The 27,155-nt window shown below is 47.3% G+C and overlaps 1 protein-coding gene, 1 long non-coding RNA gene and 1 other non-coding gene across 4 annotated transcripts in view; 1 reads left to right on the top strand and 2 right to left on the bottom strand.

Annotated features, from left to right (window-relative positions):
- Positions 1-27,155, top strand: part of TRANK1 (tetratricopeptide repeat and ankyrin repeat containing 1) — a 65,661-nt gene that overhangs the window by 35,886 nt on the left and 2,620 nt on the right. For both annotated transcript variants that reach the window (XM_060162374.1, XM_060162373.1), the window contains 8 exons: positions 112-249; positions 6,011-6,157; positions 7,475-7,631; positions 10,547-10,635; positions 12,955-13,058; positions 13,164-13,296; positions 19,690-19,835; positions 23,032-26,081. In XM_060162374.1, coding sequence (XP_060018357.1) covers positions 112-249; positions 6,011-6,157; positions 7,475-7,631; positions 10,547-10,635; positions 12,955-13,058; positions 13,164-13,296; positions 19,690-19,835; positions 23,032-26,081 — 3,964 coding nt within the window. The remainder of the gene's footprint in view (positions 1-111; positions 250-6,010; positions 6,158-7,474; positions 7,632-10,546; positions 10,636-12,954; positions 13,059-13,163; positions 13,297-19,689; positions 19,836-23,031; positions 26,082-27,155) is intronic.
- On the bottom strand, positions 4,797-4,869 carry TRNAG-UCC (transfer RNA glycine (anticodon UCC)). The gene has a single exon. It is a non-coding gene; the product is annotated as a tRNA-Gly (tRNA).
- LOC132527824 (uncharacterized) lies at positions 19,898-22,404 on the bottom strand. The gene is made up of 3 exons (XR_009543106.1): positions 22,319-22,404; positions 20,875-20,990; positions 19,898-20,007 (listed from the first exon to the last, which is right to left on the bottom strand). It is a non-coding gene; the product is annotated as an uncharacterized LOC132527824 (long non-coding RNA).

Genomic DNA, 27,155 nt, shown 5'->3' with positions numbered 1-27,155 from the left:
CGTTCCTCATCAAAGACATTACTTGCCTCCCACAGAAATAGTCTCAGCTTTACTAGATTTCTCTTTGTACAATATGAAGTTTTTTCTCTTCTATCCCCCTTTGTTTCGTAGGTAATCCTTGTAGCCAATGAAATGGCAAAGGAGAAAATTCCAGAAGAGCTGGGATTAGCGCTTGTGCTAACAGTTTACGAAGCCAAAGGCCTAGAATTTGATGACGTGCTCCTTTACAACTTTTTCACTGATTCTGAGGTATGTCGTACTCAATTCTTCTTCTCACAGCGCATGTGTGTGTATGAGCTCCACTTCCACTCCAGGAAAGAGAATTTTGGAGCTGAGTAGATGAGAGTTGGTCACAGGTGACCGTTTCCCTTTTGGAGCATCATCCATTTGGTGTGGGGTTTTGTGTGTTTGGATGCGGCTTTCGACAATGTCTGTGGGTTGTTTCATAGTGTGTTGTGGGATGGCTCTCCCCGTGCCTTGCCCTTCCCTGTTTTCTTGTATTCACCTTTTCTGAATGCCTGGTACCCAAGCGCCAGCTTCCGGTTTTCACTAGCTACTGTTAACCTTGACTCCCAAGGATCCTCAAGTTGGAGCAAGGTCTAAGGAGAGCCTTACAAATGAAGGCAAGGTTAGCAATGTCCACCCTATGAGGACAGAACCGGGCAAGGTCATTCATAGGGAGACAACTGCAGGAAGACACGTGAGCCTTGGTTCCTGCCCACAGGATCAGGTAATGCAGGGGACGAGAACAGCCATCCTGCCTGAGCTCCCTCCGGGCATGGCTTTGCCACCACTGCTTGCCACCCTTGCCCACAATGGCAGCAAAAGAGTCCCCAGACTGACCCCCAGTGACCTCTGTGCCAGCCGATTGTCTTGACTTGGCTCCTGAGTCCTTGTGATGGTTTTTCTTCCCAACCTCAGTACATTATAGGTAGAGCCGCCAGCTCAAGGCCATTGTCCTCAGTTTCATAGCAACTGCCTTCTCTTCACCACCGTCTTCGGTGGAGGCTCAGGTTGGCTGCTGACCATGCTGTGGGGTCTCCTTTGGGGACATAGCTGGCTGTACCCTGGTGCCCGTTGCAGACTCCCCGCTGCACACAGTGCATGCTTGAAGGGGCTGTTTTCATACCCAAGTCACGAGCACTGTTAGCTTTGACTCCTTAAAATCTGCTCCAGAACTGACCCTTTAAATGGAGTCCTTTGTTTTTGTTTTGTTTTTTTCTGGTCTTTTTTTAAATGTCACATTTGCCTCGATAATACCTATGACTAATATTGCTATGGATGTTTTACAGTTTATAAAGTGCTTTTTGAAGGCATTGTCTCAATTTATCCTCCACCAACCCTCTGACGTTGTGTGTATTTTTATTACTCTCATTCTACACATAAGGCTGAGGGTCATGGAAGTTACATAAGTTGCCTGTAGTCGTAATGTAGGTGGCAGAGCTCGGAGATGAACTCAGATGCTTTGAATTCCAAATCTCAAGATCTTTCCACTGTACTCCCTTCCTTTTAATACCCTGCATGCAAATCGGCTTCCAGAACCTTCCACAATGAATATATCATTACCATACCTTAAGTGCACTCCTTTTCTATTGACTTTTCTGATAAAATCAGATGCATTCTCATTAATCCTGGAACCATTTTTAATCTCCGAGGACTAACTTTTTTTTTTCTCATAATACATCCATTGGTCATGGTTGGACCAAGGCTCTCCTGAAAGAGGAAAGGGTAAGACTTTGTTGTTCATGTCCTTTATTAAGTGCCAGTTGTATGCTTGTGCTAGTAAAAAGCTCCAGGAGCTCTGGACTTATGGATCGGTAACTTGTGGTCAACTCTGTTTGTGAAAGAAAAATCTACTTAATTCTCTTTCACCCTGACCCTGGAATGGCACAATCTTGGATCCCTTGACCCTAAGCTCCCACCAAGGGATCAGTGAGTTGCATGAAATTAAAACAATCACAAATTAAGTCTTGTGGTAACATCCACGTCATCCTATACACAGAATGAGAATTCTAAAAAGACTTCTGATGTGATGCCTCCCAATTACCAGGGAATGGAATCGTGCATTCCCCAGCACAAAGCACACCCTCAGTTTATCATTCACAACCACAGGACCAAAAGGCACCAGTCAGCAAATGAGAGGAGATGCTACAATCAAAGGAGAGGAAAAACAGAGGTCACAGGAGTCCCCATGCGTCTGTGGTCTGGCTGCTCACGTGGGGTTTCTTTTGGGGGTGATGGGTGAAGGCTGCTGAACAGTACTTGCTGTTTGACATGGGAGACTGTGGAGGACTCCTCTCTCCATCCCTGGCCTCCTCTTCCACCGCCGTTTATGTATCTGGAAGGTGCTGTGTGTGTGTGTGTGTGTGTGTGTGTGTGTGTGTGTGTGTGTGTAGGGGGCTTCTTATGGCCCTGGCTTGTGATTTTTCTCTTCAGAGGATTCACTGTTACCTGTTCAACCACATGGACACCAGGGTCATCTTCTGAGATGAGAAAGGAACCAAGGAATGGTTATATCAAGGCCTTCTCTTGTAGGATTTTGCCTCATTTGGGGGAGGGGAAGTCATTCTCTGGTCACCTCCAAACTCTCCTCCTGTGGGGACTTGGAGGGGTGCTTGCCATTGACACTCTGCCCCAGTGGGGAGTCCCTTCCTTCACACTCATGTGTGACCAGGACAGGAGAGGCTTTCAAAACCACAATTTTTAAGAGTTGCTGAACTAATCTAGAGAACAGGCCCCACAAAAGAAGCCTTGCTGGTAGAGTCTAAGTCCTTTTCCATCATAATTACTAATCCCCAGAGAAGAAGCTGGAAGACTTCTAGATGCTTCTTCCTTTTATTGCCGGGAGTGCTGCAGGCCTGTATTCTTGCTGTAAACACGTGCTCGCTCCTAGGAGGCTCTGTCTTGAGAGTGAAATGTGTTTTATTCATGGAAACAGGTTAGTCGTGTGCCATACGAGCAGCTTCTGTGTCTCCTTCGAGCAGTTTTAAGATACAGGTGCTTTGGGCTTCCCTGGTGGCGCAGTGGTTGAGAGTCTGCCTGCCGATGCAGGGGACACGGGTTCGTGCCCCGGTCCGGGAAGATCCCACATGCCACAGAGCGGCTGGGCCCGTGAGCCGTGGCCGCTGAGCCTGCGCGTCCGGAGCCTGTGCTCCGCAACGGGAGAGGCCACAACAGTGAGAGGCCCGTGTGCCGCAAAAAAAAAAAAAAGATACAGGTGCTTCACTGGCCTTCCAAGTTCAGGCCGCCTGCACCTCCCGCTGTCTGCCGGACCTCCTCAGGTGTTAGCATGCGTGTCTCTTGCCTGCTTTCTTTGGCAAACAATTAAGTTGGGTAAACAGCTTTACGAAGATGAAAAGATAGTCACAGATGTGTCCTGAAGATTTTTTTTTTTTTAACTTTCAACTACTAAAATTGATTACATGACTCACATCTCTTCTCATAACCTGGTGATTAATTCCCTAATTGGTTAGTAGCATAACCACTCTTATTTAATAGATAGTATTTAAAGCATTTAACCTAATGTGTTTTTTTTAATTTATTTATTTTATTTTATTATTTATTTTTGGCTGCGTTTGGGTCTTCGTTGCTGCATGTGGCCTTTCTCTAGTTGTGGAGAGCGGTTGCTACTCTTTATTGTGGTGCATGGGCTTCTCATTGCTGTGGCTTGTCTTTGTTGCGGAGTCCGGGCTCTAGGCGTGCGGGCTTCAGTAGTTGTGGCATGTGGGCTCAGTAGTTGCGGCTCACCAGCTCTAGAGCGCAGGCTCAGTAGTTGTGGCGCATGGGCTTAGTTGCTCTGCAGCATGTGGGATCTTCCCGGCCCAAGGCTTGAACCCATGCCCCCTACATTGGCAGGCAGATTCTAACCACTGAGCCACCAGGGAAGTCCCTAACCTAATGTTTATAGAGTTTACATTATAGAGGAACTGAAGGGAGGTAATGAACTGTATCCACTCTACCTTTCCATCATCCTTGAAAAGATACATAGGTGGCAAGTAGCACCATTTTATAAAAAACTGAAGGATAGGAGAATTGACTACCTACTCCCCCAAGACACACAATAAAGTATGAAATCTGAAACTTCATGGGAATTCTTCACTGTAGATACTGTGTATAATCTGGTCACGTTTGCCTCCCCAGGGTCTACAAACTATGGCCTGGGGGCTAAACCCAGCTCACTGCCTGTGAGCTAAGAATGGTTTTTACATTTTTAAATGGTTAAAAAAATCAAAAGGAAAATCATGTCCTGTGGCATGCGAAAATTTAGTATTAAATTCAATTTTAGTGTCAAAAGATAACGTTTCATTTCATCACACTTGCCCGTTCATTTACTGTTGACTAGAGCTGCTTTTGCTCTACAGTAGCGGAGTAGAGTAGTTGCAATAGAGACCATATAGCCCACAAAGCCAAAAATATTTATCATCTGACCCTTTAGCAAAAAAATTTACAGACCCTGATCTACAAGTCACCGTGGTTTTGTGGTTTGATTTGGGTAAAGGGGAAAATGGCTAAAATGTCAACTCTTTATCGAGCATTGTAGAGACACTTGACATTGATTATCTCCTTTTATTTTTCCAACAATGTTGTTAGTTCTGTCATCCACATTTTACAGAACAGGAAAATGAGACCTAGAAGAGGCATTTGTTCAAGGTCACATAATAAGTGGACAAATCGAGATTTAATTTGTTCCATCTGACCTCAGAGTCCACCTTGCACAGCATACCCCACGGCTCCTGAATTTCACTCCATCCTTTTTTTGGGGGGACGGGGGGGCCTTGTGGCTTGCGGGATCTTAGTTCCTCAACCAGGGATTGAACCTGGGCCCTCTGCAGTGGAAGTGCAGAGTCCTAACCACTGGACTGCCAAGGAATTCCCGAGCTCCGTCCTTGATTGGATCACTTGGTTAGGAAATTTTGTCACATGTCTTTTTTTTATATCATAAGAAAATAATTTTAATTTTTTATTCTTACATTTCCTAGCATTCATATTTTCAGTGAAAATGTTTCAAATTATTTACACTTTGAATGCAATTACATCTCTTAATCCTGGGCATTTAATATAACACAAATTATGTGAAAATTCGGTTATAACACAACTAGTAATTTTGCTGACATAAGGGCGACTATTTTATAGAATAGATGTAAAAATAATTTATGAATTATTACATCTTTATTACTCATTTAAACATGGCTAAACTATCCACATGTAACAGCAGTAATTATATTTTTATTATCTTGGTTATTTGTGACTCTTAGTCATATGAAACCCAAAGCTTAACACAAATTATTTTGTATTTATATTTTTTAGACTTATTTTTTATTGAGGCAACACTGGTTTATAACATTATATAAGTCGGTCGTGTACAAGATTGTATTTCTACTTCTATATAGCCTACAGCATGCTTACCACCAAAAATTTAGTTTCTGGGACTTAGGGAACTAAGATCCCACATGCTGCGTGGCATGGCCAAAAAATTGAAGGAAGGAAGGAAGGAAGGGAAAATAAAACTTAAAAAAAAATTTAGTTTCCATTTGTCACCACAGAGTTGATATTTTGCCATTTGTGACAACATGGATGGACACCGCGGGTACCACCCTAAGCGTCACATGTGTCTTAATGACTGACCCTAAGTGGCATTTTTTAAACACATTGTGAAAAGAGGTGAGGATACTGGTTTTCTCTCTCCATTCTGCTTGTGGACATTCTTTCAACAACAGGAACCTCCAGGCCATAAACACTCGTGCTAGAAGTGAGCACATGTGCCTGCTTCTTGGCCGTCTTAGCTGAGTGTCTGGGGGTCTTCCCGGTAGCTGCCCTGATCCCTGCCTGCACCACCTGGGCCCCGACCCCCACTCTGAGGCCATAGGATGGCCACCTCCTCACAGCTGGTGCTGAAGGCCTGGCCGCCGTGCCAGGCAAAGGGGGCTCAGTTCTCTGTGAGGCCCAGGGAGGCTGGGTGTGCACTGCAGAAGCATATTCTGCTGGTCTTTCATTTGTCTTTGTTGTTCAGGCTTACAAGGAATGGAAGATCATTTCCTCATTTACCCCTTCATCCTCTGAGTCCAGAGAGGAAAGCCGTCGGCTGATTGAGGTGCCCCTAGAGAAATGCAGCTCCTCTCAGGGCGGGGCTTTCATGGTGAATCCAGAAATGTACAAGGTGAGTATCAGCCAGGGGTCCATGAGCTTGCTTGACAGGGAGCCAGTAAGCAGGGCTTGGCCGATAAGATGGGGTTAAAGATGGAGCCTGTGCTGCGGGTCTTCCTGTCCGTCAGCACTAGGGGGTGGAGGATGGGAAAGGGAATGTGGTGGGCTCAGCGCTGGCGACCCCCTCTTCTCAGCAGAGAGCCAGGCTTGATGTGGGGCGCCAAAGGGGGAGGGTAGCACCTTCTGTTCGCCTCTGGAGCTCTGTTCAGAAACTCTGACATGGCTGACGGGGAACTCAGAAGTGAAGTCCGTGACTGTAGTCAGTGGAGACCATTGTCTTCCAGCCTTGTCTGTGAAGGGACCCTGTCTCCCTTCCCCTGGGCGTCCCACTACATCACCGAGAAGTAGGCCAGAGCCGAAAAGCTCTGTGGAGTTCTAGACCGACGAAGGCCAACAGAGGCCTCGAGAGTGAGGGCAATACCACAGAAAACCGAACCGGCAAAAACCAAAAGCTTTGGGAGAAACTGCTGTCCTAGTTTTATGTCTCCTACATAGTAGAAAACAAATAAATAGAAGAGCAGTTATCCGGTTATTTCTGTAACTACCTGGAAGGCTCTGCACATAGATGTTAAATCATCACCAAGCTGTGCAGACCTCTGGGTAGCCACAAATCCGTTGTTTTGAAATGTGCATGATTTAATCAAGGAGGTCCTCCCTGAGTCTAAGACATAGTCCCCTTATACCCAGAGTCCTCAGTCATGGGGTAGGTCAGGAGTAATATAGTGCTAATAGTAGTCACAGTAGCAGCGTGGGACTGCTCCATTTTTTTAATTTTTTATTTTTTTTTAAATTTTGGCCGCACTGTGCAGCTTGTGGGATCTTAGTTCCCCGACCAGGGATTGAACCCTGGCCCTTGCCAGTGAAAGTGTGGAGTCCTCACCCCTGGACTTCCAGGGAATTCCCACTGCTCCAATTTTTAAAAATAAGTTACAGTAATTGCGTAGGATGTGACTTTTGGGATAAACTGAGTGAAAGGTACATGGGACCTCTCTGCAATATCTTTGTAACCTCCTAGGGATCTATAATTATTTCAAAGTGGACAAGTACAGCAGATTCAAGGGTGGGCCTGTACTAACACTGCCCCCCTCGCTAGAGTTCGCTTCCCTGTGCTGCGGCCACAGTGGGCTCCCCACGTCCTGCTCAGGCCTGGGCTGTACTTCATAAAACTTACTTTTTGAATATTCCTCCAAAATCAGAATAAGCCCGTTGAAGTGAGACACGTTGTATTGTAGCCTGAAGGCTCATGCCTTGGTCCTCATCTTGTCTTTAGCTCCTGAACGGGGAGCTGAAGCAGCTCTACACGGCCATCACCCGGGCTCGGGTCAACCTCTGGATCTTTGACGAAAACCCAGAGAAACGGGCTCCTGCTTTCAAATATTTCATGAAAAGGAATTTTGTCGAAGTCGTGAAAATGGATGAAAATAAAGGTAAGCACTCATTAAAATATTCTGGCTGTTGGACAGAAAGCATGTTACTCTCAGCTGCCCTGTGGCCGAGGGTAGAGGGTATCGTTTTTGGAAAACACTTTCTTTCCACATTCTTCTGAGACATGAGTGTTCCTATTTATTGCTAAAGTGTGTGGGAGACTGAAGTTGTAATGAGAGTGGGAGGGTTAACTCCTTCAGGGAAGAACTTTTATTTGTCCTAAAAGGTAAGGATCATGGGCAAAGGATAGACAAAGTAGGCTTTGCTGGGAGAATACAAATTAACTGTGGACTTTTGGACAGCTGTTTGGCAGTATCTATCAAAATAAAAAATGCACCTACCTTTTGACCCGGTAATTCCACTTCTAAGGATCTATCCAGAGATACTCTTTTATACAATCTCTAAGATAACATGCACGAGAGCGCTCGTTACAGCCCCATTTGTAATGATAAGAAACTAAAAATGACTTAAGTGTCCGTGAAGGTGAAAGTGTCTGCAGTGGCTCCTCTGGTGCTGGGACCGGTGGGTGTGAGATTGTTAACTAGATGTGGACCTCTTTAACTTTTCACCATTTCTGTGCTGCTTGCAGTGTTTAAAAAAAAAACACAACATCATTATGTATTGTTTTTCATAAGTTACAAAGGCTAGCTAATTAAAAAATGGAATGAAGGTCTCCTGATGGGATAACTGGGAGATAAATAATCAGCCCTCATGAAGGAGAAAATTGTTCTGTTTCTTGGGGGTTAGCTGTTGAGTTGGCTGCTCCAGGCCATGGTGCATTTCTCCAAAGATGGGGGAAAGCCCACAGCTCTGTGGCTGCAGAGAGGTTTGTTGGTTTCCTGAGCATTTTCCAGCCAGTTTTACGGAGACTGTTTCTGGTTACAGCCAATGGCTCAGTTGGGGACCAGGATTAGAAGCTCTATTCCTGGGACCTGACTGTGGTGCTATAATGTGAAAAGTCTAAGGCTTGGGGTTAACCTGGCTTCTCATTAGAACTTTCCACCTGTGCAGCCGTGGGACTTAATTCAGCTAACACTTTCTCCCCCTGGGCCTCCACTTCCTCTACTAAAAGGAAAACGAGCACGTTGACCTACCGTGGTGGTTCTTATTCCTCCCCGCAGCTCCGAGTCCTTTTATTCTCACAATATGTTCTGGCGACCCATTATAAGAGATCAAGATTGGCGATTTTTTTTTAATTTAAAAATTCAAAATGAAAAAGGATTGCAATTAATATTATCTCTTATTTGCATTAAGAATGCAAGGAAAAGTCCCGTCTTAATTGTGAGTTACGACTTGCACATGGTAAAGTCTTTGAGGACATCTGTTCTCACTGTTCTGGGGAGCTGGGGACGAGTGTGGTGACTTTGCATTTGGGGGTCTCTTCAACGCGGCACCAGTAGAGGTCACCGGCCAGATGCAGAGATACTGTGTGGGGCTTTGCTGTGGGAATAAGATGTCACCTGGACACTCACAGTGCACACAGCACCAGAACAAGATGCTGCAAAGTCAGCTTTGCACACAGTGCATGCGGGGGGCTGCAAGGATTGGCATGTGTTTTTTTTGTTTTGTTTTGTTTTAATTATTTATTTATTTATGGATGTGTTGGGTCTTCGTTTCTGTGCGAGGCCTTTCTCCAGTTGTGGCAAGCGGGGGCCGCTCTTCATTGCGGTGCGCGGGCCTCTCACTACTGCGCCCTCTCTTGTTGCGGAGCACAGGCTCCAGACGCACAGGCTCAGTAGTTGTGGCTCACGGGCCCAGTTGCTCCGCGGCAGGTGGGCTCTTCCCAGACCAGGGCTCGAACCTGTGTCCCCTGCGTTGGCAGGCAGATTCTCAACCACTGTGCCACCGGGGAAGCCCTGGAGTGTGTTTTTGCACCACCTAAACAAAGCTGGCCTGTCTGCCTGGCCCCTCCGGTTGACCTCTGTTGGCTGAGGGGACTCTGACCTTTCCGGCTCAGATTTGACTTCCGCGTCGTCCTGATATTCAGCCTTTTGTGTGTTTCATGAAGCTGTGGCTCAGAATCCCCAGAGGGTGTCGCCTCCGCCCCCACCCCCACCACCGCTGGCGGTGCTCGGGGTCCTCGGCAAGGGGGGCCAGTGCAGTCACCGCCAGCTGCTGAGGCTGACAGACGGGACCAATAGCAGGTGGTGGCAGTGGTCAACGTCCGCCAACCAGAATGTGTCAGATCGCTTGCGGTGATGAGGGCAAAGTCTGCACATTTGGAAATACTGTCACTTTTCCCCTGCTAAGGCCCCGGCATGGGAGTTTGCCAAGAGCTACATGGCTTTGGGTTTTCAAGGAGGAACTGGAAATTGCTGTCTGTCTTCTAATTCGTATCCCTAGGAGGGGAAGGCAGACCAAAGTTCAAAAATCAAAGAGCATCTTTTCTCACCTCCACCTCCTTCTCCCAAAACCCACTACAACCTGGCTTGGTAAGCTACACTCTGCCTTACATGAACGCTAGACAGACAACGTAGGTGTGTTCGTTTGCTCAGGCCACCATAACAAATACCACAGACTGGGTGGCTTACACAACAGAAATTATTGTCTCAGTTCTGGAGCCTAGGAGTCTAAGATCAATAAAGCTGTCAGTGGTTTGATTTCTTCTGAGGCCTCTCTCCTTGGCTGTAGATGGCCTTTTCTCTGTGTGAGCCCCCTGTGTCTGTTCGTATGTGTTAATCTCCTCTTCTTATAAGGATGCCAGTCACATTGGATCAGGGCCCACCCATATGACCTCATTTGACCTTAATCACCTCTTTAAAGACCCTTGTCTCCAAATACAGTCACATTCCAAGCGACTGGGGGTTAGGACTTCAACACTTGAAATTTTGGGTGTAGGGGAACAAAACAGAGCCCATAACAGGTTTCAGTGAAGGGATCCCCAGAGAAGCAAACCCACGTTTCTCTTTCATTTTAGACCTCGATGATAGCATGTTTGTTAAAACCTCAACTCCTGCGGAGTGGATCGCCCAAGGAGATTACTATGCTAAACACCAGTGCTGGAAGGTAAGGAGAGAGAGGTCTGGGTGACCTGTGGCCTCGTCAAGCCTCACCAGCAGGTTTCTCATCTCTGCATTTGTCACCAGGACGGAGAGGGGGTCGGGGTCATGGTACTTGTGCTGCTGCCCCTTCTGCGACATCAGGTCACCCGCCATGCAGAGATCTCCCTGTCCCGCTCCCCACCACCCCCATGCGGTCATGACAAGCCTTCCTTTTGGCCAAGTGCCAGCGTGTGATCATAGGAAGAGGAAGGGTCCTGGCCTCTGCCCGCTGAGGAATCCTTCTGTCGGAAGGGATGGGGAACAGGCTGCACTCCCGATGGGGGAAGCTGCAGAGTTGCTCCATAAGGGGGCTAGGATGGATACAGAGAGGGGTGAAGGCCTGTGGTCACCCCTGCCATCAGGTGTAAGGGAGGAGAAAACAGTTTGCACCGTTGTGTGTTTAGTCGTGTCGGGATAGTATTTCCATAAATATGCAGCTGCAGAAGTTGACTGAGCCCTGCACTGTATTCACTGCCCATCCCTGTTGTAATTGGCAAGGAATACTAAACACCTGGCTGTTGTTATAAAACCAAGATTTTTTTTTTTTCGGAGAGGGGATAGGGCAGGACAATGTGGGCAGCAGGTGTGGGTATGAAATTAGAAACCTATAAAGTCTTTCCCTTTCTCGCTTCAGAACACAGCTGGTGTTTATATGTATTGCCCGTGGATTTCCAATTCTTTATCCCTTGAAAGATACCTTTTGAATGTTTGAATCCAAAATCTTTTGAGGGGAGTAGCACAGACGAGAATGTTATAAAAAGCCTCCCCCTCACCTGACTTTATTTTGACTCCGCTAAGGGCTTTGGGACTCAGGAAGTATATTGTTTGGGGCTGCATGTCAGTAAGTGTCTCAGAACCACCGTACAAGTGGAAACCCTTGAGATCCATTCATTCAGCATATCCTGTGGAGCTGTGGGCCCAGCATTGCGTTTAGGTCATGGGGATGTGACAGTGGGCAGGACAGGTATACAGAAAAGGGCACAGTGCCAGCAGTTCCCGGTGTCACATGTGAATGACAAGCTGCCTCCAGAACCGCCTGTCCTAGACGGTGTGGCCAGAGAAGGCTACTTTGAGTGGGAGCCTTGAGCTGGGACCTGTAGGGTACATGACGTTAAGCAGGCAGAGGAGGGATGGAAGAGCATTTCACTCGGAGGGAAGAGTGTGTGCAAAGGCCCTGTGGCAGAAAGGAGCATTTCGCGTGTCACAGGAATGAAAGGAGGCCCACGGGGCTGGGGAGGCTGGAACAGAGAGCCCGGGGGGAGAGATGCCATCCTGCCTGTGTTATCAGTAAGTGCCACTTAATCCTTCTCTTGCCCACACTGAGGCCTAATCCCTACATGCTGGGCAGAACATGAACTTTCTGCCCTGTAGTCCGTACTTGGAGACATGATGTCAGCAACTTTCTGCTGGTGGGGAGCAGGGAGCAGGCTGACTCCCCTGGGACACTTGTCTGCCCATCTTCTCTTTGCAGCGTACAGGTCTGCATGTGCCAAGGATCTGGTCAGTCATCTTCTGGGATGTGTTGGGACACCATCTCTGTCCCCGTTTCTACCATAATAGGTGCACTGCTGCTGCTCTGCCAACACTGCCCACTAGCCTTGGTTGTTACCAACTAGAGGGGACCTATGTTGAGCCCAGAAAAGCCACTGGGCAACCTTGGGCCAGTTTCTCCATGTCCTTGACTTGAGGTTGCTACCAAATAGTGTGGGAAGGATGAAACATCTCACACGCGGCTATTGAAGATCAGATGAGGGTGTTATTACGGTGACCTGTAAAAATATGTCTGATGTGCCTTTTCCATGGCTCCTAGGTGTTTCCAAAGGGAAGCTTTGAGTCCAAAGTGTTAGCTGGTAACACAATTAGGCTTTATCCTCTGGGGCTGTTTTTTCTTTTCTTTTTTAAAAATTTTTATTGGAGTATAATTGATGTACAGCGTTGTGTTAGTTTCAGGCACACAGCATAGTAAGTTATACACACACATATATCCACTCTTTTTTAGATTCTTTTCCCACATAGGTCATTACAGAGTATTGAGTAGAGTTCCCTGTGCTATAAGTAGGTCCTTATTAGTTATATCTATTTTACATGTAGCAATGTGTATATGTCAGTCCCAATTGAGGCTGTTTTCTTTAGTGTTTCAGCACCTTCCTGCCCCTCCCTCACGGATTTGGCTGGGGTGAGACCCAGTGCTTTGTCCGTGAAAACATGGAATGTGTGCTTTAACTCTTATTCCTGTGTCACCTCTGTGACCTTGCTGGAAACAGAAACCTTTGGTCTATTCCAGGTTGCAGCCAAGTGTTTCCAAAAGGGAGGTGCATTGGAAAAGGAGAAGCTGGCTCTGGCCCACAGCACCGCCCTGAACATGAAATCCAAGAAAGTCAGCCCTAAGTAAGAGCCTCGGGGGTCATTTCAGGTTTGCTCTGAGAGAGAGCTGCAGGTTCAATCTACTGGTATCACATTCCATGGAAACTCTGTTCTATTTCCCCCTCCCAGGGAAAAGCAGGTGGAATATTTGGAACTGGCCAAGACGTATCTGGAGTGCAAGGAGCCAAAGCTGTCCCTTAAGTGTCTGAGCTACGCCAAGGAGTTCCAGCTGTGTGCCCAGCTGTGCGAGAGGCTGGGAAAGGTACGTCTGGCCCACGGCTGCTCCTAGGAGAACTGGGCTCCGTGGGGCAGATGGAAAGGTGGCCCCCAGCCTCCGCCTGTGTCAGGAAGGGCTTCCGTCCTCCCAAGAGGGAGAGGTTGGCCCTGTCGACTCTGTGGGTGGCCCTTCTTCCTCCATCTGCTCGAACATTTAGATGGTTTCAGGGACTCTGTGTGTGTGTGTGTGTGTGTGTGTGTGTGTGTGTGTGTGTGTGTGTCCATCCATGTCTGTGAATGTTTGCGACCCATTATTAACCACAGGGAGGCCAAATGTTCACATCAAAGGGAAGATGGGTTTAAGAATATTCCTGCCTTTTCTTTCTCCATGTTCAGTCTGGAGTCAGCCTGGGGGGACGGTCTGGCAGTTACATGGTGTTTTCTCTGTGTCCCAGCAATTACTCTAGATCTGCACTGACCAATCTGGCAGCCACTAGCCACATGTGGCTACTTAATTAAACATTTAGGTTAACTAAAATGTAATAAAGTCAGAAATTCACTTCTGCAGTCTCACGAGCCACATCTCAGGTGCACGTTGTGATAGAACATTTCCATTATTCTAGAAGCGCTAGTGGACAGAGTTGCTGGTCCAGAGCACAGGGCTCACAGTGTGGTCTGCAGGCTGGCACAGGCCACAGACACTTATTATCTGTAACAAGATAAACTCCAAAGAGGAAAGTAGACAGAGATTTTTATGGCAATTTGGCATCGTTGTGACATCCGAGAGGTGATGATTTTCATAGTGATTCATTTTTCTTCTTTTTATTGAGATATAATTGATGTATATAATATCAAATTGGTTTTAGTTATACAGCATAATGATTCATTATATACATAAATGGCAAAATGATCACCGCAGTGTTTAGTTAATGTCCGTCACAACACATAGTGATGATCTTTTTTCTTGTGATGAGAACATTTAAGATCGTTTTCATTTACATGTGGAATCTAAAAAAGAAAACAAATGAACAAAGATAACAAAACAGGAGCAGACTCACTGATAGAGAGGACATACCAGTGGTTACCAGAGAGGAGTGGAAGTAGGGGCAAAATAAGTGAAGAGGATTAAGAGGTACAAACTACCAGGTGTAAAATAAATAAGTACAGGATGTAATGTACCGCACAGGGAATATAGCCAGTATTTCATAATAACTTTGTATAGCGTGTAATCTATAAAAATATCAAATAACTGTGTTGTATACCTGAAACTAATATAATATTGTAAGTGAACTATACTTTGATAAAAAATAATAAAACAAAAATAAATAAAAATTTTAAAAGATCTACTTTCTTAGCAACTTTCAAATACACGCTACACTGTTATTAACTACAGTCACAATGCTGTACATAAAGCAGTTCATTTTTAAAATTTTAATTAAAAAATTTTAAATTGAAGTATAGCTGATGTACAGTAATATGTAAGTTACAGGTGTACAATATAGTGGTTCACAATTTCTAAAGGTTATACTCCATTTATAGTTATTATAAAATATTGGCTATATTCCCCATGTTGTACAATATATCCTTGTAGCTTTTTAAAATATATATATATACTTTTTAAATTTTATTATTTAATTTATTTATTTTTGGCTGCATTAGGTCTTTGTTGCTGCCCGTGGGCCTTCTCTAGTTGCAGTGAGCGGGGGCTACTCTTCGTTGCAGTGCGCAGTCTTCTCATTGTGGTCGCTTCTCTTGTTGCAGAGCACAGGCTCTAGGCGCCTGGCCTTCAGCAGTTGTGGCACGAGGGCTCTAGAGCACAGGTTCAGTAGTTGTGGCGCACAGGCTTACTTGTTCCACAGCACGTGGGATCCTCCCAGACCAGGGCTCAAACCCGTGTCCCATGCATTGGCAGGCAGACTCTTAACCACTGCGCCACCAGGGAAGCCCCTATCCTTGAAGCTTATTTATTTATTTATTTATTTTGCGGTACACGGGCCTTTCACTGTTGTGGCCTCTCCCGTTGCGGAGCACAGGCTCCGGACGCACAGGCTCAGCGGCCATGGCTCACAGGCCTAGCCGCTCTGCAGCATGTGAGATCTTCCCGGACTGGGGCACGAACCCGTGTCCCCTGCATCGGCAGGCGGACTGAACCACTGCACCACCAGAGAAGCCCGAAGCTTATTTTTTACCTAATACTTTGTACCTCTTAATCTTCTACTTCTGTCTTGCCCCTCTCCCCCACTGGTAACCACTAGTTTGTTCTCTAAATCTGTGAGTCTCCTCCTTTTATGTTTTGTTCACTAGTTTGTTGTATTTTTTAGATTCCACATACAAGTGATATCATACTGTATTTGTCTTTCTCTGTCTGACTTTTTTCACTCAGCACAGTACTCTCCATCCATGTTACTGCAAATGGCTGAGCAGTATTCTTTTTTATGGCTGAGTAGTATTCCATTGTATATATGTACCACATCTTCTTTATCCATTCCTTTGCTGATGGACACTTAGGTTGCTTCCATATCTTGGCTATCATAAATAATATGAAGCAGTTCATTTTTACCGTATCCGTTGTGGTGGGTTGGATGTGGAACCATCTGGTCCTCACCACGGATGCTGCTGTAGGGTTCCCGGCTGCAGCTACTGCATTTCCTCCTGCGTCAGGTGTTATGACCGTCCAGTAGGGAGGGGGCTGTTCATGTCTGTATGTGAACTGGAGGAACTCCTGGACCCTCAGAGCACCCTGGGCATTGGGCTGGGTGGAGGTGGGACCTCCTGGGAAGTTTGAAGTGTGGCCCCAAGTCAGTGTCAGAGAAGATAAGGCCGTCCCAAAGCTGCCCTCCCTGCCCCATGTTTAGTATGGGACGTGACTAGTTAGCATGTGGGAGAAGGGGGTGGAATGGGGATTTCAGCGTGTGAAGGAAGTTTGGGTCATAAGATTCCAGGAACTAAAATGGTTTCTGAACTCTCCATGTTCCTTTGTCCCCCGGCCTCCATCTCCAAGGCACCCCCTTGGGCCCTAAGCAGTGACAGCAACAGGGGACAGGCCTGAACCTGTTGCTTTCCCCTCTTTGCCTGACAGTGCCCATCCCGGCTAAGCCAGAGCCCCCTTCCTTGTCTGCTCACCTTGCCTCCCCGAGGCCCGCCGAGCTCCACCTCTGAAAGCGGGGTGGGGCCCAGCAGGCCAGATGTCCGGCCGCGTTCCCTTCTCCAGGACCTCAGAGCCTTCGGGGTATGGAGGCCGCCCTGGTCCTGGAGACACAGGCTGCTGGCCTTCCTCACGTCCCCAGGGTTGACCACCGGTGCCAGCTCCTTCCGCCTTCTCTTGCCAGCACATTCCAGTAGCTCTGAGCCCCAGCTGGGGAGGAGTCTGGTCCCTTTCTTTGCTCAGGCCCCTCCCTGGCAGGATTTTCGACCCTCAGACAGCATCAGACCTCTTGTGGTCATCCCACCAAACTAGCCAGCATGATTCAAGTTGACCACCCTTTGCAAAATCCTTAGGCCACACCGCCTCCCTGTTCACAGTCCCCAGACGTGTGCTGACCCTGGGGAGAAGGGTTTGTGAAGTGGCTGTGGGAGCAGAAGGTTTCCTTTCAGGGATTCCTCTGCCTTGCCTGCTTCCTGCCTCTCCAGAGGTCAACACTGGTTTCCCTGGAAACCTCTCAGGGCCCTTGCTCTGGGCGGCAGGAGCCCAGAGACCCGGGGTGGGGGGGCCTGCTTAGAGCCAGCCCTCCTCTCTCTCGACCCAGTTGGGTGCACGCTTGCACCTAAGGGGGCCTGCGTTCACCCTGGGGGTTTTCTTCTGAGTAGTCAGCCTTGTCAAGGAGAGGTAAAGGTGGCTAGGTGTTATGGTTATGGGGTTTGATTGATGTGGGGCAATGGGTCTAGTAGCTCCCTGGTCTGTGAGGTCTCCGGACATAGAAGAACCTCACACCTGGATCTTGTTCGTATTTTGGCATTTCGTGTAGCTTGTCTCGTTAAATAAAACCCAGCTGAGATTTATTAGAGAGTCTGGCATATGCATTTTGTTTTGTTCCATTTTGATTCTGTTTTCTCTTTGGATGTCAGGTGCAGCCAGCCGAGTTAGGAAATGAAATATTCAACAAATAGGTAGCCCCCCGCTGCCCCCCGCAGTGTGTACCAGGCACTGTGGGCACGTGGCAACCAACAGGCAGCAGAGCAGGGGCCTCTGCCTTTGTAGTTTTCCTTTCTAGTGTGGGAGAGAGGTGACAGAGCCAATAGGACAGAAGATGTCAGCGGGGATGAGGGCTGGGGGAGGGGAGAGGGGGTGTCAAGCGTTGCTGTTTTAGGTGCAGGCGGGGTCAGGGAGCTGACTTCTGCAGGAAGACCACGAGAACAGCTGCCTCCGGAGGACATGGCAGATAAAAGCCCCCAAGGTGGGAGCGTACGGGCGAGTTTGAAAACAGCAAGGAAGCCAGTTTGGCCAAAGCAGAGTGAGTGGGGTCGAACTGGTAAAATGAGCCAGAGAGTGTGGCAGAAACAAATCAGGTAGGACCTTGTGGTCCATTGTAGGGACTGGATTTGTTCCGGGGTGAGGGGGAGCCAGTGGAAGGTTTTGATTGGAGGGGTGACATGAAACGAATTATTGGGATGCTCTGTGGAGAGCTCTGTAGGCAGCAAAAGTAGAAGCGGAAAGGCCAGTTCGGAGGGGTGAACAGTGGCTTAGGCTGAGATGCTACGGCTTGGATTGCCTCCATGGTGGTGGACGGGCTAGGAAGGGGTCCTGTCTGAGAAATGTTGGGAGAGCCAAGCCAACGCAATTAACTGATAAGCTGGACAGGAAACGTGAGAGGAAGAGGAGTGGAATATACTCTTCTGTTCACGTAAACCCACCATCGTTTTATATTCTTCATCCTCTTCCTCCTCATGGCCATTTCCATTCTCTTCTCATTGGCTGCCATTCCAATGCAGTTAATATATGTCCCCATCCACGTGCATAACCGAAGAATAAATAGTATTGTATTCTCTGTACGTATTTGTTTTAAGCTTATCTAAATAGCATCTTGTTCTGTTTGCTACTTTTTCCACCCTCCGCTATGGTGTTAAGGCCCAGCCAGGTGTCTGACCACTGTTCGTATTCCAGAATGGGCATCCAGTGCGTTTGACTTACCCATTTCCCTCGTGGTGAACATCCAAGTCGCCACCAACTCCCAGCTGCCACACACAAGTATTATGACACAGCGCATCCCCTTCCAGTGCTGTGAACTGCTAGGAGTGGTTTTGCTGACCCCAGGGGGCGCATGTGTTTAATTTCACCAAGTGAAAGTTGAAAGCCACTTTGCTTTCCAGAGCAGCTGTACCACTCCGTGCATGAGGGGTCCTTGTGCCCCATATCCATGACCACGTTCAGAGGGTTCTGATTTTCTAATTTTTGCAGACCTCATGGATGTATCTCACTGTGGCTTTAATTTACGTTTCTCTGGTTATTAGCAAGGTTGAGCATCTTCATTTATTTGTTAGTCATTTAAGTTCCCCCCACTGCAGACTGCCAGTTCATACCCTTTGCCTAGTTTTCTGGAAGGTCTTTTTCTTGTGTTTGCAGGAATCCGTTTTATGTTCTAGACCTGTCCACTCTAGTACAGTAGCCAGTGGCCACATGTGGCAATTTATGATAACATTAACTAAATGAAATCAAAAATACAGTTCCTCGGTTACACTATCCACACATTTCCTGTGCTCACTGTTCCCACGTGGCTAGTGGCTACCGTATTGGATAGGTAGATACAGAACATTTCCATCTTCACAGAAGGCTCTGTCTGACAGTGCTGGGCTAGATGTTAATGTTTGTCTTCTCTATGTTAACTTTATTTGATGTGCTCTTTGTTGAACAGTTTTGATGTATAGCTGACCCTTGAACAGTGCAGGTATTGGGGCACTGACCCTTCATGCAGCTGAAAATCACATATAATTTATAGTTGTCCCTCCATATCCGAGGTTCCTCTGTACCCTTGGTTTCATATCAGGAATTCAACCAACTGCAGACCATATCACACTGTAGTATTTATTGTCAAAAAACATCCTTGCATAAGTGGACCCATGCAGGTCAAACCTGTGTTGTTCAAGGGTCAACTGTAATCAAATCCATCAATTTCTCCCCCAAAGTTCATGTGTTTTGAGTTTTGTTGAAGACTTTCTTTACCTCAAGGTCACAAAGATATTCTCATACATTCTCCTCCAGTAGCTTTCTCACTTAGACCTTTAACCCATCTGGAGCTTCCATCTGTGTATGGTGTGAGGTTGGGATTTCACTTTATTTTTCTCCCTGTAAAGCAGTAGTTTTCCTAAATTACCTATGTTTTAGTGTTTTTCACTAGATTCTAATAAATCGCAGACATCCTCTTTATTATTCATGGTGTTGGTTTACTTTTAAGATGAAAAGTTATATTATAAATACTCTGAGTAAAATTTTACTCTGTCCTAGATAAGAGATGCCGCCTCCTTCTATAAGCGAAGCCAGTGCTACAAAGATGCTTTCAGATGCTTTGAGCAGATTCAGGAATTTGATCTAGCCCTCAAAATGTACTGCCAAGAGGAACTTTTTGAAGAAGCTGCTGTGGCAGTGGAAAAGTAAGTGGTTTTATTCTCTTCCTTTCTCCCCCAGATACCTCCAAGCCCTGCCCTCCTGTTGCTCCTTGAGTAGGTGTTGTCTTGCTCTTCTGAAGTGACTTGACCAAGTCACCCTCCTTCCACTTGGGTGGTGACCTCCGTGCTGAGTCAAGAACTCCTTGAATACAGCGTCCTGGGGAGAGGGGGCAGAAGAAGATGAAGGATGCGTTACGAGTGTCTATAACATGCCCAGTAATTTCGTGCTTAATGATAGTTCTGTCCTCTCCACCTTTACCTGCTGAGTTGACAATTTCACTGATGTGTGGATGGATAGAGGTCAGAGTACTAGTGGGCGGTCAGGATTCTGCTTCATCATGGTTTACTGGCAGATGCCCAGCCAGGCCCTGATACATATGTGTATGATACGTATATACACATGCCCTCAGTTGTAGGACACACAAGTTTCATACATGGCCCGGTAGAGCCTCCTTGAGCCTTCAGCCTAACTGATGTTCCAAAGGTGAAGTGCAGATGGGTGGGGTTAATGGATGACAAGGAATCTAGAAACAGCATGTGGTTGATGCCTGTCGGAGGTCTTCCTGGTGGAGTGTAACAGCTAGAATTGTAGAGTCTGCTGTTCTGTATTTCTGCTCAACAGCTCCTGGAAAAGTAGGCTGTGGCTTAGTTCTGTATTTTCTTTGCTTTCTATCAAATTATACATGTGACAAAATGAACATGATTGACCAGGTGTTTGAAGTTTATATTAAAGTTAGCATTCATTAAAGTATATCATATATTTTTTAAAAGCACGTAATTTTCACAAAGTAAATACACCTGTGTAACCAACACCTAGATAAAGAAATTGAGTTTTATTTTTGGAAATGGAAAAGAAGGTGTCCAGTGTCAAGGTTGGTAATTGAGCATATTCCTTTATCCAGGTCTTTGGTTCCATTATGTGGAAGATATACACAGTGTGTATGTATTAGTCAGCTCAGGCTGCCATAATGAAATGCCATAGATCGGGTGGCTTAAACAACAGAAATTTATTTTATTTTCTCACAGTTTTGGAGGTTAGAAGTCCACGATCAAGGCTCCAGTCAATTGGATTACTGGTGGGAGCTCTCTTCCTGGCTTGCAGACAGCTGCCTTCTTGCTATGTCCTCACGTGGACTTCCCCTGGTGTTTAAGCATGGAGGGAGAGAGAGATTGTGGGCGACAGAGAGCTCCCTCTCTGGTGTCTCTTCTTTTTTTGTTTTTTCTTTTCTTTTTTCTTGTTTGGCCACATTGCGCGGCTTGTGAGATCTTAGTTCCCCGACCAGGGATTGAACCCGGGCCTTGGCAGTGAAAGCACAGAGTCCTAACCACTGGACCACCAGGGAATTCCCTGGTGTCTCTTCTTATTAGGACACTAATCCTATTAGATCAAGGCTCCACCCTTATGACCTCATTTAACCTTAATTACTCCCTTAGAAGCCTCATCTCCAAATACAACCACACTAAGGGTTAGGGCTTCAACATATGAATTTTAGGGGACACAAACTGTCATCCGTAACAGGGTGCCCCCTGTGACATTGATTGGGTGCTGTGTACGCTGAGTAATCAACCAGGCCAATTCCCTTGTGAGGCCATATGACAAAACCACCTGAGAGGGTTTTATTGTACTTTCAATTATTTAGTTAATCTGTTCTCACTTTTCCAGGAGAGCATTGAATAATCATAGATTTTCCCCAGAAACATTTTTTTGGGGTCTCTCATTATTTTGTTTATCTTTATCAGCTTTCCTGAGTTATTCAACTGACTCTTTTTAATGATATGTTGAGTTGAGATCTAATGTCATCAGTACTAATTGGAGCCTCACACTTGATTTTTCTGTGTCTTTTGAATTCTCTATATAGTGTATGTAGAATTCAATTGCTAACTGGCCTGACTCAAAACGTAATGAGGACATTTTAGATTTGAAAAGAAAATACCTAAGTAAATTTTCTTAGTTTAAGATTTTTTTTTTAACATCTTTATTGGGGTATAATTGCTTTACAATGGTGTGTTAGTTTCTGCTTTATAACAAAGTGAATCAGTTATACATATACATATGTTCCCATATGTAGTTTAAGATTTTTTTTTCCTTTGGCCATGCTGCGTGACATGAGGAAAATCTTAGTTCTCTGACCAGGGATCGAACCCAGGCCCCCTGCAGTGGAAGCATGGAGTCTTAACCACTGGACCACCAGGGAGGTCTCAAAAAATTTTTAAACTTGCTGTAAATACCCCCCACTCCATCAGCCAAAACTCACAAGAGAGGCTAATCCTCAGTTACACCCCTTCACAGAGGGCCTGTTATACGAAGGGATCTGATATTTGTGAGATGACCCTGGGGCAGCAGGAGGTCCCTGGGCACCTCTCTGGTTGTGAGGAAATGTGTTTTGTCTCCTGTGAGAGTTCAAAAGTAAGCATGTTTCATTGGATTGGCCCAATGCCTTGAAAATTCATATGTGGGGTATACTCACTTGGATCAGCAGAGTCAAGAGGAGCTTGACTTTGGTGACTTCGGGGCTTCATTCATCTCACACTAACTCAACCGCTTACATTCCTGGCAAAAGAGAAAAGTCACGGGTTGGTTAATAAGAGGAAGATTGATGTAATGGCTGGTGTGTCTGCAGCCCCCATCTCCACTCTTTCTCATTAATCAGGTATCAGACTCAACAGGGTTGTGAACCCAAAGTGATTAGCAAGCTTTTATGCAAGTTTAAGGGATTTTTTTCAAGGATGATTTTGGCTATGCATAATTTCTGCCTTACAGATTGACTTTCCAACATAATTGTTACTTGCCTAGGTTGCAACTCCACTATATTTCTTTTTTTTCTTTTTTGTTTATTTTTTCTTTTTTGTTTTTTATTCTTTTTTTGGCTTTTGGGAGGGGTTTGTTCTTTTGTGTGTGTGTTTCTTTTTTGTGTTTTTTTTTAGTATTTTTTCTTTTTCTGCAACTCTACTATATTTCATTAATTAAGCATACTATTGCTTGGTTCCTTCGAGGAATAAAGAATTAATTTTATCAGTGTAAAATGAAGCCTTGATAAAGATGCTGGATAACTTTAGGTCCTATTCTGCAGGTCCTATCTACAAGTGGTCATTTTATGATGAGTTGTTCTGTGCTGCATTTTGTAAAGTTTCTGCTGGGTGGTACTGAGTTGACATTGGTGTTGTCTGTCTGTCATTGCAGGTATGAAGAAATGCTAAGGGCCAAGACCCATCCCATTCCCAAGCTCTCCTATTCAGCCAGCCAGTTTTACTTGGAAGCTGCAGCCAAGTACCTGAGCACGAATAAGATAAAGGAGATGATGGCTGTGCTCTCAAAGCTCGACACGGAAGACCAGCTGGTGTTTCTGAAGTCTCGGAAGCGGCTTGCAGAGGCTGCCGACCTGCTCGACAGGGAAGGTCGGAGGGAAGAGGCCGCCCTGCTGATGAAGCAACATGGCTGCTTCTTAGAGGCTGCCAGGCTCACCGCCGACAAGGACTTCCAGGCCTCATGTCTGCTGGCAGCCGCCCGCCTCAACATGGCCAGGGATTCCGATGTCGACCATACCAAGGCCATCCTCAGAGAAGCCCTGGACCTCTGCCATCAGACCAGTCAGGCGTCCGGCATCGCCGAGGCCCACTTCCTGCAGGGGGTGATCCTGAGAGACTTTCCAAAGCTCAAGGACGCCTTCCTGATGTTTGACACCCTCAACCACTCGGCAGGGGCAGTGGAGGCGCTCTACGAAGCCACCAGCCGCTGTGAGGCCCAGCCCGAGGATGTCCTGGCCCTGGCTCCGGCGGGCCTGGAGGTCCTTCTCAGTCTGGTCAGGGCCCTCAAAAGAGTGACCAACAACGCCGAGAAGGAGATGGTCAAGTCTTGCTTTGAGTTTTTTGGGATTTCGCAGGTGGATGCCAAGTACTGCCAGATAGCTCAGAACAACCCCGGACACATATCAAGAATCATTTCTGACCTGGATTTGAACTTGAGAGAGAAGAAAACGAAAGAGCATTTCTTGATAATGACGGACCAGGTGAAATTAGCCTTAAACAAACACCTTCTGAGCAGGCTGTGTCAGATCACACGGAGCCTGCTTGGGAAGACCTACCTGGGCGTCTGCACGAGGTTTATCGTGGGCTTAAAATGCGAGGATGAACACTGTGAAGATTTCCACAGGCCTTTGCGACGTCATGAGGCCAAGTGTTTGGTTCAGACAAAAATACACCTGGTGGCGATTAGCGGATTGCTTTTGGAAGCCAAAAAAGTATTCCCTAAAGTCTTAGCTGAAGAACTTGAAGAAATCGATTATATTTTGTCTCCGGATAAATATGGCCTTTGCAAATCCCTGCTGAATGTCCTCTTCCCTAAGCATTTCCATCAGAGAGTATTGTCAGAAAACCCCATGGCATGCAAAGAAGTCCTGAAACCACGTTACAGATCCTTCTGGTCCTACAGGTCTGCCCTGAAAGAGTACATCCATGTCCTATTTCAAAACGAAAGGGCTCGAAGCCGCCGGGAGTCCACAGACCTGTGGCTGAGCGCCATGCAAGCTTTCCTTCTCTCTTCTAGCTACCCTGATGAGCTTGAAAAGCTGCTCCACCAGGAGGAGGACCAGTACAGCCGGGAACTCAAAGCCCTCCAGGCTGAGAAAGAGGGAAGGAGCACGGGGAGAAGCAGCAGGATGAAAGGAATAGAAGGGAAATTTGGCATGCTGACGCCCAACAAGGATGATGAGAGCGTGGAGAAGACCCACCTGTGCTTCATCCGGCTGCTGGAGGATTCCATCCACCAGTTCTACGTGTGCAGGAACCCAGAAGACTACAAGAGGCGCTTTTTCCGTTTCATGAACGTCCTTGTCAAGAGGTGCAAAGAGCCACTCATCCCCAGCATTGGGAACACGGTGGCCCTGCTGGAGTTCCAGTTCATCCACTGTGGGGCGGTTCTGGCCCGCCTCTGGAAGAACGCCATCCTGTGCCTCCCTAAGAGCTACATCGCACTGTTGCACTACTGGGAGTTCCTGTTCAGCAAGAAGGACCGGGAGCCTGGGGATGTGTTCGCCATCATTCAGGAATACAGACCCAAGGATGTGACCAGAGCCATTCGGAATTTCCAGTTCCACCTGTCCTACCTCGTCAAGGTGCTCTGCGGCCACGAGAACAAGAACTTCAATGTCCTGCTCGATGCCTTCAGTGAAATTGACTACCTGGTGTCCGGGGAGGCAGAGCGGACCCTGGTGCTGTGCTTGGTGATGCTTGTGAACACTGAGGGGGTGCTGCAGCCGTCATGCAAGCCTCTTCTGTCAAGCCACTTCCAGGAGATCAAGGCCAGGCTGCAGCTGATGAGCAGGGACTTCCCGGGCCAGGTCCCCGAGAGGCTCCTCAGAGCAGTGAATCGGGTGCAGCTGGCGGTCAACGTGAAGTCTGTGGTGGAGGTGCTGCAGGACCTGCTCTTTGAGCGGGATGAAGAATACCTGATGGACTGCCACTGGCAGTGGGACAGCGGGCACACCAAAGGGACCACTGTCCGAGGCCTCTACCACGAGGAGGTCAGACTGAACCGCCTGTTCTCCGAGGACCCCATGGGCTACTTTGTCGAACCCGAGTGCGAGGTAGGTCAGGACGAGATGGAGGAGCTGGCCTTGGAAGACCGGGACCACCTCCTTGCCACCATCCTGTCGCAGAAGCAGCGGAAGGCCTCCATCCAGCGGAAGCTGCGGAGGGCATACCTGGTGGTGTCCCTGTGCATCAGCTGGAGGAGGAGGGTGGGGGCCCAGGCCGAGCACTTCAGGGAGGAGGGCAGGGAACCCGGGGCTGGGAGCTTCAAAAAGGCCGATGTGGACAGGACCCAGTGTGACCTGTGCGGGGTGAAGTTCACCCGTGGGCCCGAGAACTATTTCGGCTCTGATCAGGCATTTGAGGGAGCGGCTCCTGAGGCTGTGGCCCTTTCCGGGGCCGAGCTGGAAGACGAGCAAGGTCGGGAGAGGAGCAGTGAGTCTTACGAGCAGCACATCCGCCTGCAAAGCCACCAGAGGCAGCAAGCGGCCTACCAGAAGTACTCAGACTTTTTCCACAAGAAGGTGGACCCGGCTATTGATGAAGGCAAGCTGGTGGTGCAGGACATGGAGCAGAACGTGTGGGTCCGCAGCCACCTGGGCTCCAAAGAGCACAGCCACATGTTGCAGAGGAAGGTCCAGGAGAACATCAAGAAGGTCTCGGACATGGTGGAGGATCTCTACAGGCGGAAGGCCTGGGCTGGTGGTAAGGGCCCTCAGAAGTGGGGCGCAGATGGTGTCAGAACCTGGGCTTTGGGAACACATGTCCGACTCCAGTCCTTTGTAGTGATGTCTGACCTGGGGATGATGGAATCTTGGCATTAGCAGAAATACAAGTGAGGACCATGCGTTCTCCAATTACAGCAAAGCCCCATTGTTTGGACCACCCCTCCCACAGTTAACAATGTGTCATCATCTTGGGTCAGGATGGTTTCCCCTGGCACAACAGACAAGAAAAATGTTTGCTAACCAATTCTATGTAGAGCATAGAGGGGGAATGTTTCAAATCTTGAGGAAACTTTTTTTTTTTTTTTTTTTGTGGTACGCGGGCCCCTCACCGCTGTGGCCTCTCCCGTTGTGGAGCACAGGCTCCGGACGCACAGGCTCAGTGGCCATGGCTCACGGGCCTAGCCGCTCCGCGGCATGTGGGATCCCCCCGGACCAGCTCACGAACCTGCGTCCCCTGCATCGGCAGGCGGACTCTCAACCACGGCGCCACCAGGGGAGCCCTTGAGGAAACTCTTTAAACGTCCCCTGATTCATTCATTCAGTGATTGTTTCTTGAGCACCTACTATGTGCTGAACTTTTGACTAAGATCTAGAGGTACGTAGCTGGTCTCTTCTTTTAGCAGGGTCCTCACATCATACCCAGTCTGAGCCTTTAATAAGAATTCTTATGTGGTCTGTGAATCAGATTTCCTCTGACATCCTTATTAGCTACATCTTAGCAATGCTGAGTGGAAGTTATGTATAAAATCAGTGAAATTCCATATTTTTAAATCATTCTAGAATTCAGACACTCTGGTTTAGCATAATCACAGTTTGAACAAAAGCTTCCTCAAAAGGCTTGCTACTGGCAATGTCTCCAGACGGGCAGGACTGGTAATCAGGCTGGCATCTACTTGTGGTTTCTGCTCCTGGTGGCAGACCAGTGGCCTTATGCTGCCCCTCTCCACAGGGGAAGCAGAGACGAGCTCCCAGGAGCTGGGGGCTTTGGCTCTAGTACTGAGTGTCCTGGTCCCTACAGCCGCCCTTTCACTCAGAGCTCTCGTTCTTTGGT

This window comes from Lagenorhynchus albirostris, chromosome 10 (assembly GCF_949774975.1).
Source record: "Lagenorhynchus albirostris chromosome 10, mLagAlb1.1, whole genome shotgun sequence".
Taxonomy (NCBI): Eukaryota; Metazoa; Chordata; class Mammalia; order Artiodactyla; family Delphinidae; genus Lagenorhynchus; species Lagenorhynchus albirostris.
Note: the sequence above shows the minus strand (reverse complement) of the source record. Positions and strands in the feature narration are given on the sequence as shown.